The 13929-nt window shown below is 40.3% G+C and overlaps 1 protein-coding gene across 1 annotated transcript in view; it reads left to right on the forward strand.

Moving 5' to 3' along the window:
- Positions 1–13929, forward strand: part of CTNNAL1 (catenin alpha like 1) — a 56422-nt gene that overhangs the window by 39920 nt on the left and 2573 nt on the right. The window contains exons 14-17 of the mRNA XM_036261740.1: positions 5236–5273; positions 7298–7348; positions 7445–7599; positions 11799–11847. Coding sequence (XP_036117633.1) covers positions 5236–5273; positions 7298–7348; positions 7445–7599; positions 11799–11847 — 293 coding nt within the window. The remainder of the gene's footprint in view (positions 1–5235; positions 5274–7297; positions 7349–7444; positions 7600–11798; positions 11848–13929) is intronic.

Raw genomic sequence — 13929 nt, forward strand, 5'->3', positions numbered from 1 at the left:
TTCAGATTGCCCCGGCCTGTGTGGCTCAGTGGTTGAGCATGCACGGAGAGGTCCCTGGTTCAATTCCCAGTCAGGGCACATGCATGGGTTTTGGGCTCGATCCCCAGTAGCGGGGGCATGCAGGAGGCAGCCGATCAATGTTTTTCTCTCTCATGGGTGTTTTTTTCCCCCCCCTCTGTCTTCCCTCTCCCTTCTTCTCTCTCTAAAATCAATAAAAACATATTTTTGGGGAAAAAATTCAGGATTACCTTAACCTTCTTAGGGCTGAACAGAAATTCCTTTTTAGGAGAGAAAAACTCAGCTGCATTTGATCAATGGGACACTCACCATTTAACTGCTAAAGACATCAGAAGACAGTGTGATGTGGGGTTGAGGTAAAATAGGTTGATTTTGTGGACTGCCTTTCTTTTCTTTAACAAAAATTTGTTTTCTTTATTGTTTTTTTTTAGAGAGAGAGCAAGGGAAAGGGAGAGAGAGAGATAGAAACATTGATGAGAGAGAACAGCGATTGGCTGCCTCCTGCATGCCCCCCATTGGGGATTGGGCCCACAACCTGGGCATGTGCCCTGACCAGGAATCGAACCTGTGACCTCTTGGTGCATGGGTCGATGCTCAACCACTGAGCCACACTGGCCGGGCTCTTTCTTTATCCTTGCTTTTTATCATGAATCTCATAAGATTAGCTTCTTCCACGAAGTCCAACTCCGAGTCAGCAGTTACTGATTGGGTGGAGTCCAGTGTCACGGCGTTGCTCTTCTGTTCTGCATGGTGATGACCACCCTGCCGGTTGCCTTGCCCCTTCACACTGCTTGCCATACAAAGGACAGGGTATTCTTTCGATCCTGACGTCTCTCTGCTGGTGATAGCTCATGTTCTAACTGTTACCGAAAAGCCTTTGCTGTACTCTAGCCACCTGTGTTTGGCTCTGCGTACCTTGACTCTCATAACTGGGACAATTATAAAATGTATTTTCAAGTATCATTTAGCCAACCTATTAAGTGGCAAACAACATGCTAAGCAATGGCAAAGAGCCATTAGTGTTCTCCTACTTGAAGTCAATCTGAGAGTTGGGTCATTGTCTTCTCTACTCAAGACACTCAGATTTCACAGTAGGGCCTCCTGGCATTGTTTTAAGAACTCAAAAATCAATATTTGTCTTCTGGCCCTTCTGTCTTTTCACCTAAACCTCCAGGGAGGCCATAGTCTTCATATTAGAAGGGACCAGGTAAAAAGACGTCACTTTCCCTTGGTGATGAGTATGTATCAGCATTTAGAACTTGAGATTATTTTAGACAAAAAAATGTCCAAAAGAAGCCTTCTCTTGTAGCTTGCAGATTCTATCTCTCCTTTAATGAAGATGAATTTCCTTGGTTTTGTTTGACCTATTTTTCTTTTTTTAATTAATTTTTTTATCCTTACCCGAGGACATTTTTTGCATTTATCTTCGGATAGAACAGGAGGGAGAGAGAAAGAGAAACATCGATGTGAGAGAGACACATCCACTGGTTGCCACCCACATGACCATAAACTGGGGGCCAAGGACAAACTGCAACCAAGGTACGTGCCCTTAGTGGGAACCGAACCCAAGACTCTCTAGTCCGCGGGCTGATGCTGTAATCGCTGAGCCAAACCAGCCAGGGCTGTTTGACCTATTTCAGAGTTCACGTGACTAAGCTCAGTTTTTAAGGATGTGTGTGGTAGCCCTGTTTCACAGACCTGCATGGAATTTATCACGTGGTAGGTTGGATGCGTGGGGTCCTGGTCACGGAAATGGGGAGTACAGGAAGAGGAACATGCTTGGGATTAAATACAAGCGTATTTGGGGGAGGCAAGAGTCTGGAACAAGGAAGCGATCCATTCAGACAAGAGATGATAGGGCGATGATAGTAGACATGAGAATTGGAGTACTGATATGAGGAGAATATTACAAATAATATTGGTAGGATTTGGTGATTAATTGAATGTAGAACTAAGGGAGGGTTTGAGATTGGCATGTAGGTTTGGATTAGAATATTTCAAGCCTACTGCTGAGGTTTGCCGATAATCTGCCTATGTTTCAGTGGTTAGGAATTCATTTTCAGTGGGTCTGGGACATAGATTTTGTTTTCTGATTCATGATGTCACACAGAGCCCCTCGAGAGCCAAAGAAACGAAATGAATTTCTAATAGGAAATAATGTAGCGCATCTTCAGTGAAACAATGAGGCTTATATGTGCTTGGGGAAATTGTTTTATTTTGTAGAGATGCAGGGAAGCTCTGAATATTGAAAATGGGAGTAATATTTCTCAATTAGGTTCTCATGAGAAATCACTTTGGTACTCTCATAAGATGAGAGGGCCTTCAGAAATTAAATGTGAACTGAATTTATCTTGCAGTGTAAACTCAGAAGTAAAGGTGGCACAGTCGCGGATTTGATTTAGGGAGTAGTAAATGAAGGATTTAGTGCTTTGAAAATAATTCTGTAAATCGAACTGTACCAAGGATGTTTTCCCTAAACATTTGTGTTTTCCAATTACTTCTAATGTTTATAACGTGTTTTCATCAGAGACAACCTCTTTAATTTGATGTAATGTCTAAACATAATTGAGTCAATATGTTCTTGCTCTGCTTTGAATCAATGGCAATCATTAGACTTGCATGAAGAATACTATAAAATTATACAATGATTCAGATTCATCTTTTTGTTTTGTATTTTATCAACTTCCTGGGTATATTAAATTTGAGGGGAAAGGGGACAACTTTGCCTACAGAGCATTTAGAGGAAAATGATCTGAAGAATGATCAATTTTGCAATGATCTTCAAATTTGAAAAACATTCTGAGTCTAAATGAAGGCTTGGAATGGAGAGTGAAACAAAGGGTGTATAAGAGGGCCACAGGTGCCCAGCCAGTGTGGCTCAGTTGGTTGAGCATCATCCCATGCACCAGGAGGTCACCCGTTTGATTCCTGGTCAGGGCATATGCCTGGATTGCTGGCTCCATTCCCAGTAGGGGGCGTGCAGGAGGCGGCTAATAGATGTTTCTCTCTCATCCATTTCTGTTTTATCCCTCTCTCCCTCTCCCTTCCTCTCTCTGTATCAATAAAAACATCTCTTATTTATTTATTTTTTTTAAAAGAGGACCACGGGGATTGGAACTTCCAGGTGATCAGGAACTGGAGAATGGTAATGATGGTAGCAGGCCAGGTTATGTAAGGGCTCTTTATTGCATTTATTTCTCCCTACCTTCTGTTTTTTGTTTTTGGTTTTTTTTTTTAACTCTGTTGTGCCTTGGAGAAATAAGAAATACTGAAACAGTTGGCTTTTTTCTTTTTCTTTTTCCTTTTGGAGAGGAAAGGTGAACATTTCAGGGTCATGGGCACTCTGGGGGATCGTAAGGGTGGATGATACAGGATAGCTCACCTAAGCTAATCGTACTGAAGTAATGGTTATGCCCCCTTCTCTAGCATATTAAGACCACCTTTTAAGGGGTGTTGTGGGCAGGGTTCACATTTTGAATTAAGATAGATGGTGATATAAAAAAAAAAGATAGATGGTGAATTTTGAGGTTCTGAGTGACTTGAAGACGGGTTTCTGGCGATGTTCTTGCAGCTAAGTGCGACACATTTACATCAGGGTTAGGAGACAAGGCATGGGAATGTGCACTTCCTCTTCAAAGTTTCATTTTCCTCTCAAGTCTGAGACCAGAAAACCATTAATAAAACTCCCTTACAGTTCTGACATTACAAAGAAATGATTTGAATCATAAAGTCATTCCCAAGTACCATTAAGGCCAACCCTTAATGAGGGTTCATCTTCAAGGCCAGCGCTGTTCCGTGGAAATAGGGTGCCAGCCATACATGTGATTGAAAAGCTGTAGAAGGCACAAAAAAAAAAAAACAGAAAAAGAAACAGGTGGAATTCATTTTGCTACTGTTTTTATGTAACCTGACATATCCAAAATGCTATTTCAGTTTATAATCACTATTTTAAAATGATTGAGATCTTTTGCATTTTTTTTCTTTATATTAAGTCTTCAAAATCCAGTATGTATTTTATATTTCCAGCAGCACATCTCAACACAGACTGGCCGTGTTTCAGCGGCTCAATAGTCACGCGTGGCTAGTGGATTCCATGTTCAACAGCACAGTTCTAGATGAAATGTTAAATATGTCATGAACAAGTTTTCCCTGTTCATGTAATAGTCATTCCACAAGGAAGGGCATGCTTTAGAGTTTTTACATATTATCGGCTTTGATGAGGTGGAATTGTATGAAGTTTTTGTGTTTGTATTTCGAAATAGCTGAGTATCAGCAATGGTATATGGTTTCACTTAATATATTATAGCTGAACACACTTTTCTTGAAATCAAGAAGCAATGACTGTTCAAATCTTATCTTGAGTTTCCCCCTCAGATACAACAAACTAGCTTTTAAGAAAGATCTATCATTTGTTGTAACCTGACTTTCTAAAAAAGATTTTTCTTTATTGATTTTAGAGAGAGGAAAGGAGAGAGAGAGAGAGAGAGAAACATCGATGAGAGAAAACAATTGGCTGCCTCCTGCATGCCCCCCACTGGGGATCAGGCCCACAACCTGGGCATGTGCCCTGATCGGGAATCGAACCAGCAACCTCTTGGTGCGTGGGTCGACGCTCATCCAGTGTGTCGCACCGCCTGGGTGTAACCTGACTTTCTACATGACCCAGAAGCCAGAAAAATGAAAGGGCAGGAACGAAGTGGGCGTTGCACATCTCCTTTCCTTAGATGTCGTGCTTCCTGCCGCATGCACCTTCCCGGCCGAGTCTGTTATTTGCTCTGTTTCACATTCCTGTCTGTACACTAGCGTGGTCTTCTTCCCTGATGGGGAGACTGTGTTGTGAGGGCAGCTGTAAGCGATGTGGTCTGGTACTTGCAGAAAAGGAAGCAAGCACCAGTCACTGGTACTGAAGAGTTGGGTTTCATTAAGGCATGCTGCTGTGAAAGCATTCACTATGGACAAAACTGGTTGTAGATGTAGGTAAATGTCAGTGAGCTGTTGTACCTTTCTGCCATTTTGTAGAGACTGGCCAACACAGATACTTTAAAGATACAACTGCCGAGAGTCTCTGTTCACCCATCAAATTACAAGTTTATTTCTGAATCATATGTAATTAACACACAAAATTATAAAAATGAATAGACTGACATTCCTGTGTATTTAATGTTTTTAAATGAAATGTGAATAATAGAAAATTTAAGTTATGTATGTTATTTGCAGGAGAGAAGTATGCCTATCTTTCCCTTCCAAAGCCAATGGTAAGTAGAAGAGTTTTGTGCATTTCAGAATGCCTTTATTCAGAATTCAACCATGCTCTTGCTGCCTGTTGCTACCCACCCCACAATCACTAACATTACAAGAATAGGATATTAAATGTTGATTGTTCATAGTTGTTATCTGAGTAACATTCTAGTTGCAGCCCATACTATGATTATTTGTGTTGGGTTTGGAGAGTTGAGGGAATAGGTAACAGATTAATAAGAAGCCATAATCTGAAGTCAGAGGTCTTTTTGTTTTTCATATCTTAGGTCTAATTCACAAGGTCATATTGGAATAATTTCTACGAGCTAGGGATTTCCTTCGTGCTTCCTACCTTGATGAAAGAATACCATGCTGTTTACATGTATAGACTTGAAACGTATAGCTGTATGTATTTAACTGAAACCGGTGTATCTGACTGCATTCCAAAGCAGTGTCCACTAGATGGCAAGCTTGCTTGTGTTGTGAAGATGGTTTCTATACCTTTTCAGGCAATTCCTTTCCTATCTTCATAAAACACTGTAATAATAATTTGTAAAAGTAAAACTGAAAATAATGAAAACAAAATTCAATTTAAAAGAATGACATGGAACATAACATTCTAAATAAAATAAAATCTAAAAACCCTGTAGGGTTTAATTGCTTTCTTAAATGCTTTAATTGCTTTGTAGTTTAGTAGACTAAGGAAGAAGATACAGATGATGTGACTGCAAGGAGGAGCCAAAGAGATCATTGAGCATCTTCATTTCTTTACCAATGAACATAAGAGGCAGTGTGTGTGTGTGTGTGTGTGTGTGTGTGTGTGTAACCTTATAGTTTTCCTGTACTTATTTTCTGTCCTTTAACTTCTCCATTTCTTCTATAGTAAACGGCATTAGAAAAATCTCAAAAGGGCTATGTTAAATGAGCAAATTCAAACTATGGGGTAGAAGAAAGGGAAAAGTTGAAGCTGTTCTGTTCTACTGTAAGTGGTGACGCAGTAGCTGGTCAGAAGTCAAAGTCATGGTAATAGGGCAACACAGAGAGGTACACATGCCCCAGAGGTATTGGTTGATGATGTATTTCTTAAGCTAAGCGGGAGCATGAGTGTTTTGTTTTATTGGAATTTATACTTTGTGTATGTGTGTGACTATGTACTCAATGTGTGCGTGTTATTTAAATAAATGTCTCCTAAAAAAATGAAAAATAAAAAATAAAATAAAAGGTTCTCTGCATCTTCTGGCCCCTTTATGTCCACAAGCCCCAGCTGTTCTGGAACTCCTTCCCCGACTATGGGAGTGCCCAGCAGACTTCAGAGTGAGAGGGATGCCCAACCTGGGCTGCCATCCCAGAGAACTTCTGAAGATATTTTTCAAAGGACCATTGCTATTGGTAGTGCTTTCTGTCCTTCTACTCAGTAGGCATCTGTGGGTCAGCCTGGTAACCTAACCAGTGTACAGTGTTTTCTACTTTCCCAGGGGAAATACATTCTGCATTCCAAATAGCTCACACAGGAACACATTTGCTGTTTCAAAAATAGGGGCCTATCAAACATGTTGGTTCAAATATTAAACCCTAAATTCTAGGTATAATCTCCTATGTAGCCTGGGTAGAGGATTGGGAATCAGGGCGTCAGTGACACAAGGGTGCTGAAATAGCCCTCAAAGGGCACATTGGGTAAAGGAATTGAATCCAGAGTCGTAACAATAGGAACAGATGGACCTCTACCAATAGTGGCTAGTTTTATTGTGTCATTCCAGAAGAATAATTCAACAGAGGGGCCAGGAAGGTTTGGGGGTGTAATAAACTGGATGCTGGAAAATGCCAAAGTCTTTAAGTCCTTTTGGGACACTGCTCGCTTCCTCGCCCCAGATTTCTAACCAACTACCTGTTCCAAGCTGAACTCACATACTTCTAGAGTACCTGCAGTTCTGTGACTGAATATATTTTATTACAGATGTTATGTTATGCTTTCTATTACCACTATATTTCCTCGCAATGAACTGTACTGCTTTTTAAAATATCGTAATCTTTATTGTCACAGAAGAATAACACAAACCTGAAATCATTAAAGCCAGACAAGTCTGACTCTGAGGTGAGAACTTTTTCTTTGTCGTAGTCTTCTAATCTCCCTTTCATATCAGTAAAAACAAAATTGTTGTGATTGAAATATTTTCTCCATCTTTGACAGGAGAAAGCCAAGATTGCGAAGCTCGGACTTAAGCTGGGTTTGCTCACCTCTGATGCCAACTGCGAGATCGAGAAGTGGGAGAATCAGGAGAATGAGATTGTTCGACGTGGACGGAACATGTCCAGTATGGCCTATTCTCTATATTTATTTACTAGGTAAATGCATTGCAGTCGTTTTGAATCAGTTTGATATCTCGTGTAGAGAAAAAGCGCCATGTTAAATCACTGAAGGTTAAAGTCAGTGTGTGTACCTGGTAGAAAGCCTGTCTAGGTAGTTCTATGTCAAGTAAGTGAATGCACCGAGAAGACGTTTAATGAAGATTTAGATTTAGAAGGGATCGTCTTCTGGGTTTGTATCCTATTCTTTTCATAACTTTGAAATAATTCTGCATTCTGCTTTTTTTATTTTATACATCTGTGTCTGTCCCATCCAGCATTAGTAAGTTTAGAAAATGTGCCTTTTAAATCTTGATACAAATGATTGATTAGACACAGATCAAAGAATAGAGCTGTTTGGCCCACTACCTCATTAGAGTGCCAAATCTCCGTGAATCAGTGTTTCTTACGTAGCACAGACTTTACCAACCTTTGCAATGATCTGACCTGCATTCTTTGTCTTGTCCATATCACAAGACTCTTGGTCAAATGCCTTGTTGAAGTCATTGTTGATCACCTTTTAAAATCTTCCATGATAGTAATTTCTCTATATGGTATAGCAATGTATACGTATATACCATAAATACAGTAATGTGTATGTATATATGTATAGTAACTCCATGTTGCTAAATATCAGTTATCTGCTCAATAATCTATTCTAGAATATTCTCAAGGAATGTCTTCAAACTTTTCACTAATTTTCTGAAATCTTTTTCATTTTTGAAAGCCTGGAAAATACTTCATATATCCAGTGTTATGGCCCCTCTTTTACTCATTTTGACTTTGAAAATATTATCAGCAATGGTTCACTCCTGCTAGTTGATTCAGTATTCTGAAATGTAATCCATTTAGTCTGGAATCTTAAGCTCGGTTAAAGTAGGTAGGATCTCTACAAATGTGTGGGCATTGGGGGGTCAATAAATGGCACCCTTTCCCTACTCAGCTTCTGAACAAAATGAAAAAATAAGCAAAAGAATAGGCAGGTGGGAATCGGTAACATTTATACTGATAAAGCTGATATTGGACAATGTAGTTTATATCCACAGGCAGGTAGGTTCTTACAAATGATCTCTGGAATTAAGAAATCTTTTTTTTTTTTTTTTTTTAATCCTTACCCGAGGACATTTTTCCCTTTTTTGTTCAGGTAGAGTGGGCGGGAGAGAGAGGAACAGAGAGAGAGAGAGAAACATCGATGTGAAAGGGACACATCGAGTGGCTGCCACCCGCACAACCAACCAGGGCCGGGGACAAACTGCAACTGAGGTACGTGCCCTTAGCGGGAACCGAACCAGGGTCTCTCAGGACCGCAGGCCGACGCTCTAACCGCTGAACCAAACCGGCCAGGGCTGGAATTAAGAAATCTTGCCCTGGCTGGTCTGGCTCAGTTGGTTGGGTGTCGTCTTGTACACCAAAAGGTTGCTGGTTCATTTGCTGGTCAGGGCACATGCCTGGGTTTCTGGCTCGATCCCTGGTAGGGGGCATGCGGCAGCCAATCGATGTTTTGCTATCACAATGTTTCTCTCTCAATAAAAATAAAATAAAAATCAGTAAAAATAATTTTTAGAAAAAGGAAATGTTACTTTACAGAGACAGAATATGTCTCTTAAAACACCTGAAAGAGCAGGTATCCCCCAAAGGCAGCTTTACTTTCAAGAGAAAAAGAAAAGAAAGGGTACCAAGTCCAATTTATTTTCACAAAGTCAACCAATAAGCCGAGGAGATAAATAAATGTCCACCTCTCCTATAGGATGGGGTAGTGAGAGAGAAGAAGGGAGGTGTGTGCCAGTGGGAGGAGGACTCGGCTTTCGTTCACAAGGAGCATTCCCGTCCGCCTTGGGGATGTCTTCTGCCTCTTCAAGATAAACCATTCTCGCCCTGGCCGGTTTGGCTCAGCGGTTAGAGCGTTGGCCCGCGGTCCAGAGAGACCCGGGTCGTGCTGGTGACAGCCACTTGATGTGTCCCTTTCACATATATGTTTCTCTCCCCCCACCCCCTACTCTATCTAAACAAAATATCAAAAAATGTCCTCGGGTGAGGATTAAAAAAAAAAAAATCAAGATGAACCATTCTCCCAGAGGGCGAAGGAGAAGTGATAGTTGAGCAGCTTTGTCGGGGTTGAGCAGTCATTTGTTAATACCTTACCATGTTTACATCATTGGTGACCTTTCCTCTTCGGTGGTTTCCTTCCTTTGTTCTTAATTGTTTTAGCAAGCTTCTCCTGGGATTAAGTCTTCCCAACACTAACCCTGACCTCCTTTTAAAAATCTGATGAGTCAGCTCTACAAAGGAAAGTAAAATGGAACTTCTTTGTTTTCTCACAAGAAAATGTTTACAAATTAACTGAAATAACAAAGATCTTTACTTTTGGCTGGAATCATGCTAGTTATCTCATGGGGATAAAAATCATATCTTAAAAAACCCTTTTATTTTGACTGATAAGAACTGGAGAAATGCATTATTACTTAATGAATATAGTCTGACATATAAAATCTTCCCAAACAAATGTTTCATGAGTAGATTTCCTTTTGTTTGTAAATCCTCTTTTATTATTTCTTATTTCAGAATAGTTTAGGATGCTATGGTAGCATTTTTTGTTTCAGAGTCAGAATAGTGGATGTTGGTAAGGGATCACATGCCCCCTGCAGAGCTGGGAGGCACAGGGGTTGCATTATGGGTGGAGGGAAAATTAAAGTTCTGTGACATGAGACTTGTTGCTAGAAGATGGTTGTTGGACAGGAACGATGAGTTTCAGGACAGGAAAATCGATTTTTCTGTGATGGGTAACACCCTGTGCCATTTGGCAAGTCTTGGAACTAGAATTCAAATACTTCAAGCTGGCTTTGTTTTCTACTCACGTATTCAGTATGCCTGTGTTTTCTCCAACAATGTTTCCTGTTTTCCCTTAAGACTGTGTGGTTTACCAACCTCATCTAGTTACTCCTTTCTGATACTCATCTGTTGGCCTTCGCTGTATCCAGTTTTGTCATTTTCCTGGGTAATTTTGTTTTTTGTTTTTTTTATCCTCACCCGAGGACATTTTTCCTTTTTTTTTGTTCAGGTAGAGTGGGAGGGAGAGAGAGGAACAGAGAGAGAGAGAGAAACATTGATGTGAAAGGAACACATCGAGTGGCTGCCACCCGCACGACCAACCAGGGCCGGGACAAACTGCAACCGAGGTACGCGCCCTTAGCGGGAACTGAACCCGGGTCTCTCAGGACCGCAGGCCAACGCTTTTAACCGCTGAGCCAAACCGGCCAGGGCTTCCTGGGTAATTTTAAAGGTCTCCATCGGGCTATTGTTTAATGTTGTCTTAACAGTTTATATGCATTTCTTCATAATTTATATATAATTGTTCATATTTCTTAATAGTTTGTATGTTTAGATTTTATATTTGTTTTATAATTTTAAAAAATTTCAACTTTACCAATGCCTTGTAGTTTTTAAAATGGTTTCTGCGCTATAATTTCATTTGATCCTCACAATAATTTGTCAGCGAACAGGAAAAATTTGCTCACATCTTATAGTTGTTAAGAGACAGAACTGGTTGCTACCAGATTTCAGACTTCCGATTCACACCTAGTCCTGATTCATGCCTTCTGTTGTTCTTAGTGGTAATTCACTCTTCATATGCAGAAATCTTAATTCTTCTTGGTGGTTTTCCATCTGATACTCCCTAACCTTCTTATGAGAGAGGTACACAAATATTATTATGATTACTTTATAGACTTGAATTGAAACTAAAATGACATGCCTCATCAAAGACAACTGAGTTCCTGCCAGAGTTGAAATTGGAATCAGAAGTGAGAAGTTCCTGCCTTTCAGTCTGAGCCTCTTTCCATTATGTAACAGAGATGTTTTAATTAAGACATGTTATAAGATCTTGTATGTTTAACTTATGAAGCAAAATGAAAAAGGCTAAATAGGGAAAATAAAACTTTAATATAACTTATCAGTTTTAAATTTCTTTATATTATAAAATGAGGATGTATAATGTTTACTTAAAATTTTAAAAAGTGGCCAAGAAGTAGTATTAAGTATTAAAGTTGCTTTAAGAATGAAATCACAATATTATTAATCTATTCAATATTCTTCAAAATTTAGGATCTCCTAATATACAAAATGCTCTAAAACTTTAATATAACAAAACCAATTTCCAGGCAATAAGTTTTCTTACCTCCTTAATAATTCATTTATTTCAGGGGAGAGGGGCCACTGAAAACTTCCCAAGATTTAATTCATCAACTAGAGGTATGTTTTATTTCCATTTTATGCTACTACTTCAGTTCTGGTCTAAAAGTGGGTAATAACTAATTTTCAAATGGTTTACGGTATCATGTTTGTGTGCTTAGCTGTACACACGTGTACTATAGAGGGTGGAGGAAAGTAGAGGGCTTGCAGTAGCATTTTGTGGAGCTTTTTTGGTGATCTTATTGGAAAAAAAACACCTTCTATATAGTAGGGATAAAGTAGGGTGGGCTTTGATAGCCAATAGATGAAAGAATAAGTTTTAGGTTTTCCCCAGCAGGTGAAGATATCCTGTCAGTAGATGCATGTCTCTTATACTCTCCTGAATGCTGGAAGGCTTTTTGGCCTCTTCATCATTGAATTGGAGGAATGCTAGTGATTCAATGAGATCACATGTGAGAGAGCGTCAGCGAGAAAGCACTGAGACCATTAGAGGATACTCCATACATGTTAATTTCCTTTTTTCTTCCATATTCCTGATCATTTGGGACGTTTGGGGAGAGACAGGTATAGTAACACCCACCCGGGTGTCCGTCTCTAATTCTTAGCTTTGGATTGACCAGCAGATGGCAGGATTCCTTCTTACCTTCCCTCTCATGTTAGTCTGTTCGCCTGCCCAGAACCCAGAGCATGCTTGCATTTGAATTGGAAATTTCTGTCACTCCATCACCTTTGTCCAGTTTTCTCTGGCATCCCCATGCTCCCGCCTCGCCTCTAGGAAAGGGACTGCAGCGGGGAGGATGTCTGCCGGCAGGGGCAGGAGAGCTGTAGAAGAGACTTCTCCTGGACTTTTCTGTATAGTTGACTATAAGTGAGCTTTTTCTCTTAAAACAGTTGGAATAAATTCTGGATTCATTCCATTCAGTTTGGCCCATGTCATTCCAAGTCACACCACACCATCGGGGGTATTTCACTGCAAAAGATCCGCTGCTCACCTTCTTCCTGTGTGAGCATATTCATGAAACTGATGTCTGTGGAGTTGTCAACAAACTGATGATTCTAAACTGTTCCTCAAATATTTACTGTGTTTGTACCATGTATCAGACCCTGGGGAAAGGACTCTATGACCAGAAGTGAACACAACAAAGTCCCTGCCCTAATGGAGCTTACATTCTAATGGGAGGAGATAGACAATAAAAATTATAGAATGCCCAGGTGTAAGTACTTAGAGAGAAAAGCATGTAGGATAAAGAGAGAGAAGGTGGTCAGAAAAGACATCTCTAAGGAGATATTTGCATAGAGATTTTATCTAAGTGAGAGATGAGCTGAATGGATATCTTAGGGTTGACTATTTCCGGCAGACAGAACAAGTATAAAGGCACCGAGGTGTGAGGCTAGGCTAGGGGAATCTGAAGAACCATAGGGAGGCAAGTGTAGATGCTGTGGAGTGAGCCAGAAGGAAGGTGGTAACATGACATCCCTGCAGCCACGGGAGAAACTTTGCCCCTAAGGATGTTGGGAAAATGCACTGAGGGTTTTGAGGAGCAGTAGCGTGATCTGACCAATGGGCTAAGTGGTAGTGCCATTTCCTGAGATGAGGACACTGAGGGACAGCACCAGATCTAGAGGGTGGAAATCAAGCACTGATTTGTTCAAGCAGAATGTACAAGACTGGTGTCAGGGTAGTCCAGGAATGGAGAGAGAGGTTTGGGGGTCATCAGCTTTCAGGTGGTTTAAACCGGGACTGTCTATGAGACAGACATGGATCTTGCCCCCAAGGGGTTTACAGGCTAGAGGGGCAGAAAAGATGTAAAACAGAAAGTGGTAATATGGAATGAGGAGGAATACATGAGTAAGGGCGTTGCTGCATTTGGTTAGAAGTGAGGTGTAAAACTCATTGGTTTTCCTTTTAAAGGATAGGGAAGGATGCAAAGGACGATTTGACCATGAGATCAGTTTATCCAATGATAGCAAGGTTGTTGGACAGAGGACTAAAGTTAACCCTAAAATTATTGTCTCTTTCATATACTTCATCTAATTTATTACCAAAACCTGTTTCTTTCCCCCACAAATCATTCTCGGATTGCCTTGTTCATTCTTACTGCTGCTTCCTAAAGCTAAGTCTCCACTCTTTTACAATCTGAA

The sequence above is a fragment of the Molossus molossus genome, unplaced genomic scaffold (assembly GCF_014108415.1).
Source record: "Molossus molossus isolate mMolMol1 unplaced genomic scaffold, mMolMol1.p scaffold_m16_p_14, whole genome shotgun sequence".
NCBI lineage: Eukaryota > Metazoa > Chordata > Mammalia > Chiroptera > Molossidae > Molossus > Molossus molossus.